Genomic DNA, 6,183 nt, shown 5'->3' with positions numbered 1-6,183 from the left:
CCCTCCCTATCGTTACAAACCCCTAATCCAACATTACAACTCATTCCCCTATCATCACAACACCCTCCATCATTGCAATCCTCTTCCATCATCATAATCCCTTTCACCATTGTCACAACCCCCTAGAATCAGCCAACAAAGATTACCATAGTTGGCTAAGTAAGAAAGAATTGACATTTTATTGATATTTTTTAATCGACCTGTTCAGATGTTGTGAACTCTGAAGCAAGTGGGTCCTGAATCAGATCTCCAGGCTCAGACATACATAATATATAGCTCCCACCACTTCTTTGTTATATTCCAATGTCATTTACACTCAACGGATTACTTTGGATCTGTGGTCAACTTGAACTTAGGTCCTATAAACAGCATAATAACTCATGAGTAGTTAATGCTTTTTTTGAGAGTGTTTGGATGACAGAAAAATGCAGGCCAGGATACTGGAGTGAATCCCTGTACTTCCTCAATACCATCCCATAGGGTCCTCAGCACTTGCCTGACCCACTGGTTCAATTAAATGGGGTTTTAATAATAGTCTGATCCAAAAGGCAGATTGTACAACATTCCCTCAGTACTGCAATGGACCAGCAGCTGAGAGTGTGAGATCCTGCTGCAAGTCTAACCTTCTGACCCAGAGTAAATAGTATGAACAACTGCTGCAAGCTGACACAGCAATATGCTTTGCTGATGCTGTTTCATTTGTCCATGTGCAATTGTTTTACCTGTACACTAATCTCTGGCCCAGCACAGTGTCAATACACAGACATTAGAAAATCCTAATGAACTTTATACAAAGGAGTCATTGAGAGATTGATAATCTATACTGCTCTGTAAATTGCATTCTTTTAAAATTAAAAGTAGCCTTTCCACTTAAGGACTGAAACTATACCTTGCACATGAAAATGGATTCTTGGTTTTATAAATTTGGTCTGATTTTAATTGCCAGTAATTGGCTTTAGATTGAGTTAAAATCTCAGTCAGAGGACAAAAGCAAGGAACCTTCGCAAAACCTTCATAAAACTCTGGTTGGGCCCCAGCTGGAGTATTGTGTTCAATGCTAGGTACCACCCTTTGGAAAGGTATCAGTAATTTCGGGAGGATGCAGAAGCAATTTACTAGAATGGTAGCAGGGATGTGAAAATTTAGCTATGCAGAGAACCTGGCGAAATTGTGATTTTACTCCTTAGAAGAGATAAAGCCAATAATTTTAACAGAAGTGTTCAAAATTATGAAGGTCTTGAATAGAAAGAAGGACACATGTTGGGAAATTGCCAAAAGAACCAAAAAGTGACATGAGGAATAAAACCACTATACAGCATCTTGTTATGACCTGAAATGCACTGGCTGAAAAGGCAGTGGAAAGAGATTTAGTCGTAACTGTCAACTAAGAATTGGATAAAATCTGAAGGCTGGGTGGGAGGAAATCTGTAAATTTGTAAGGAAAAGTATGGAAATGGATTAATTAGATACGAATTTCACAAGGACACAATTGGCCACATCGTCTTTTTAACTGCAGGATCATTATGTGATTCTATTCAATGAAACAAAGGAACTGTTTCTGTCTATGGTGAAATGATGTGGGTCATTCACAATTTCACTTTATCCAGGACATAAATCTCCTCAATATGTAACTTTTTTTAAGTGCATAATTCTATTTCACAAAGATAGTACATCATTTTCTTCAAACTATATTTTTTTCTGAAGTCATGCATTTGTCTTTTAGAAATTGCATTGACTATGTTAGTTTGCCTCAGCAGCCACATCTTTTCACATATATAAGCTAACTTCTGACACATGACTCTTTGCATCGACATGATTCCATTATAAGTCACCAACGACAACAGCAGCAGAGTTAAAAATGAATATAGGTAAGAGAGAAAAGATAGAAAAAGGGCCATGCTTGAACTCTGTCTTCAGTGTGCTATTATGTACAGCTGACCCTTCTGTTCTCGTGGACCTATTGACAGTTAGAAAAGCAGCTGGAAATCTGAACTTAGAGCAGCTAGAAAGGCAGGAAGTGCATTGTCCTCTGGAAGAAAAAGCAAAGTTAATGTTTATAGTCGAATCATCTGGCAGATCAGGACAATTACTAACTGATTATACCTTCCAAAACATTTTGTTTCAGTTGTTAACAGGTGTGCCCACTTTAAGGCATGCCCAGAATGAGATGGCACAAGCTGGTGACCAATTTGTGCCAATCACTGCAATACAGAGTAGAAACTGACGTCAGAACCTCAGTATAGAAAGTATACAAGGAAACATGTGTTGGCTTCTGCTTCTGTGCCAATTTAGTCCCCTCTTCTTCTAAGGTTCTTGGTAGTTCCACATAAAGTCATAGAGCTGTACAGCATGGAAAGAGACCTGCGGTCCAACTCACCCATGTCAGATATCCTAAGTTAATCTAGTCCCATTTGCCAACATTGTGATAAAAATTCTCCCGAACCTTACCTTGGTTACCATCCTTCATGTGCATCTGCAGATTGCAATGTAAGCTGTTCAACTATAAGGAAGTCAAAAGCAGCCCTGGCCTGACCTACTGTTCACGGGCTGTTTAACAAGAGTCACAAGAAGGCAGTCAGAAGTAGGAACACTAAACAACTGGTCAGGCCTTGTCTGGAGAACTATAGTTCTTTAATATGTGGCTTGGCTCAGATTATTCAATATAGCTCAGAGGATGGATTAAGTGTATAAGCTTCCCAGGTTCATGAGGATCAGCACCATGTTCAGCATCCATTAATGTAGTGAACTATTGGGTGAAGCTCCCTTTTTTAAAATAATAATTCTTTAGAGAGAAAAGGTTTTTCTCTAGTCCAATACCATTTTGTATTCTTGCAAGCAAGTGGTCAGTAAATTACAAACAACTCACCAATTTGCCTGAAATTGTCTATAATTAGGAAAAATAAATATTCTATTCCAATTATTGTATCATATCATTTTACTGAAATATCCTGAAACAGAAGATCCTGCTGGGTTCCACCTAAAGAACATTCACTGAAATAAAATGAGGGCTAACCCTTTGAGAGCTACACAAGCAGTTCTTCATCATAATGATGATCACAAGATTAGATGCTCAATTTATTCAAAGAATACAATTAGCAAAGATTTGCTCTTTGCATTTATAATGTTCAGGGTATTATGATTTCTGAGCTTTTCTTTGTTTTCATTCAAACAGAGGATTCACCATTTATTTATTGAAGGAAATTGGCAAGCATTTTGACTTTTTTTTGGGAGAAAGTTTGGCCATCAGATCACTCTACGGAAAAAACAATTTCTAACAGTGTAGCAAATACATTTACACATGTGTTCAATATATTTTGTATAGAATACAAATTTTACAGCACAGAACAATTCTGTACATTGTTCATTAAAACACACAAGCTTCCATCCATTTCCCTTTCCCCACGTATGCCTGTCTCGTCTCCACTTGAATACATTATGTTATTTGTCTCAACCACTCCACATGCTAAAAGACTTGCATTGATATAGCACCTTTCATACCCCCAGGCTATCCCTGATTTTACAGTCAGTGAAGCGCTTTTGTTGTAACGTTTAAAATGTAGCAGCCAATTTGTGCATAGAAATCTCCCACAAACATTAAAATGTTAATGACCATATCATCTGTTTTAGTGATGTCGATAGGTAAATATTTGGGTTGGAAAACAAACTAGCAAGTTTCACTGTAATATTAGCACTTTATACACCTCTTGGAGTGCAATTACTTTGTTATGTAGGTGAGAACAGCAGATGTTCTTCACCAATGATGCCTCATAGTGGTGAGTAGTTAAATCTATGATGTTTTGATGCAGTTGATTGGGGATGTTGACTGGATGAGGTGAAAGCTCCTTTTGTCTGGATTGTCAGCCAGTGGATTTAATTGACTGCTGGTGGATTTTATTGGCCATGGTTGGGAAGATGCTGAACAGTTCCAGGTGAATTCAGCTCCCACCTGAGTCAGTCTAAAATAATGCTATGTGCAAAAACTCCCATTACTACCCCACCTCACTACCCTCCACCCACGTCTCCCTGAGCTAAAACTATTAGGCATGGTTCTATCTCACAAATTCATGAATATTTTTAAAAATGCTTGGTGTTGCCCCTTGTTTCACCAAGTGTTGCCTAAAATGGTTGCATCATGCCAAGCCAGAGTAAGTGGAAGGGTTATATTTGTTCCAGGGGTTTTTTACACTTTATGTCAGTTACGTCACTCTGATCATCTGTCACTGTAACACTCTGAAAATAAACATCTTGTCCATTTATCACCACACCTCTGTTTTCTCCCTAGATGTGGAAAAGCTTTGTCGGATTTGTTGTCAACACAGTCACCCCTTTAGGAGGGAACTGGCTTTTTACCATGATAAAAAAAACAATTGAAATCCTCTCTCCATACTATGGTTTTCCAGGGTGTGTGGTTTTAAAGTCAGGTATCATCATATCAATTAGTATGACTCTACAGAGTTGAAGATATACTACAAGGATGAGGACTGAGATAGTGTTTGACAGGACACAACCATTCAATCAGTATGTACCTGGTATAGTTAACCCACAGACTCATAAATCACCAGTAAAACACAATATTATTATGTTAACAGTACAAATTACATCTTCAATATAGAAAAAAAAGTTAAGAATTATTCATGAAATACAGCTGGAAATTGATTTTTAATTAATTTTTTATTACTGTTCTTAATCCTGAGAAAAAAAGGATACTTATTCTGAAAAAAATTAAACCGATATAAAATGCAATTAATTAATATTTCAAAGCAATAAAATCTTTTAACAATTCTAACCATCTAATACATAGGGATTCAAGCAAGTCACTTTTTCTGTAAAGATAGAACACACCACAGGAATGCGATTTACTCGAATCAGGGGCTTTCACTAGAGTATAAAAAAAATCACAACTTAAACGGATTGCCTCTGAGTAGTCTTTAAGCAAATCCCTTTAAAATCGCCCGCACCGAGAGGCAAATTAACGGTCTCAAGTTGGCAGCTCACGGGCGCCCAAACTCGCAACAAACTGCACCGTCCCAATTTCTCTTCTGTTAAACAGTGAGTGTCACATCGTCGAAAGTTTACCGAGCCCCTCTCTCCAACTTCAGACGGTTCAATGCATTAAAAAAGGTACACCCCACCACAACCACCACCAAACCGCTTGTTTGAAACGCACTTTTAATATAAGTATCATTTGCAGGGCCCACTCACCGTTGATATAAGTCAGGTTTCCAATGTCTGTGAGGTTATCACCGAGACCTGAGAGGCTGCCGTTGAAGGCGAAAAGCGGATCGGTGGAGTTAACAGAATCAGCTGAGATGGAATCTGCAAAAAGGTTCATCTGGAGCAGGGTCTTCAGCAGGTATCGCAACATCATGATTATGCATTAGTTTTGTTTTGTTCTCATATATATATATATATATATATTTGGGGCGGGGGGAAATGAGAAGGCAGAGGCAATGATCTGGAATGTCTTCAGTGCCTGTACAAATAACTTCAGTCTGTGCTGTCTACAGGCAGGCAGCTCACTGAGCTGAGTACAGCACTGATGGACTATTCTCACTCCACTCTCGTTGCTTTCTCTTTCGGTCTCCGCATTTCCCTTCCTGTGAGTGCATGATGAGGGTCCCTGGAGAGGATTGGAAAGGGGGGGGGGGGGGGGGGGGAGGTTGGGAATAGAATAGTGGTGGAAGCAGAAACCAGGTGCCCGCACCAATAAATGTTTAATTATGAGATTAATAAGGCTCCCTGGAGAGAAGAGGGGAGCGTTGTGAAACATTGCACATCGCACTGAAATTCTGCCCGCTGAACTGGGGGGGGGGGGGAGGGATAGGGGAAAAAAATCTCCCCAGCACAAATTCCAGCTTAATGAGAGATAGGGGAAGGCAGCAGCAGACCGGGGAGCAGACCCGTTCCCATTCTTTGCTGAAAACTTTAATTCTACTTCAGACATTGCCATGCAAATAGAGCTCTACACTGACTGTTCTCTTTAGCATCGAGACAGTCTTGGCGCTGATAGAACTGTCTTTCTCCCCCCGAATTCAGCACCGTTTTATTTTAGAATGACATTTATTGTCTTCTTTGGAACAAACAAAAAGCCGAGAGAGAACCGTGCTCTCTCTCACACTCTTTAATCATTATACGTTTTTTTTCTCAATGTCCCGTTTACACCTCTGAGCAACCCTCTATAAT

The 6,183-nt window shown here is 39.3% G+C and overlaps 1 protein-coding gene across 4 annotated transcripts in view; it reads right to left on the bottom strand.

The window, feature by feature from the left end:
* Positions 1–5,596, bottom strand: part of robo3 (roundabout, axon guidance receptor, homolog 3 (Drosophila)) — a 561,002-nt gene extending 555,406 nt beyond the window's left edge. For 3 of the 4 annotated variants that reach the window (XM_043676839.1, XM_043676843.1, XM_043676840.1), the window contains exon 1: positions 5,203–5,596. In XM_043676839.1, coding sequence (XP_043532774.1) covers positions 5,203–5,368 — 166 coding nt within the window. In that variant the 5' untranslated portion in view covers positions 5,369–5,596. The remainder of the gene's footprint in view (positions 1–5,202) is intronic. The other variant, XM_043676841.1, reaches the window with a different exon arrangement.
* Positions 5,597–6,183: the final 587 nt, after the last annotated feature.

The sequence above is a fragment of the Chiloscyllium plagiosum genome, chromosome 35 (genome assembly GCF_004010195.1).
Source record: "Chiloscyllium plagiosum isolate BGI_BamShark_2017 chromosome 35, ASM401019v2, whole genome shotgun sequence".
In the NCBI taxonomy this organism is placed as follows: domain Eukaryota; kingdom Metazoa; phylum Chordata; class Chondrichthyes; order Orectolobiformes; family Hemiscylliidae; genus Chiloscyllium; species Chiloscyllium plagiosum.
Note: the sequence above shows the minus strand (reverse complement) of the source record. Positions and strands in the feature narration are given on the sequence as shown.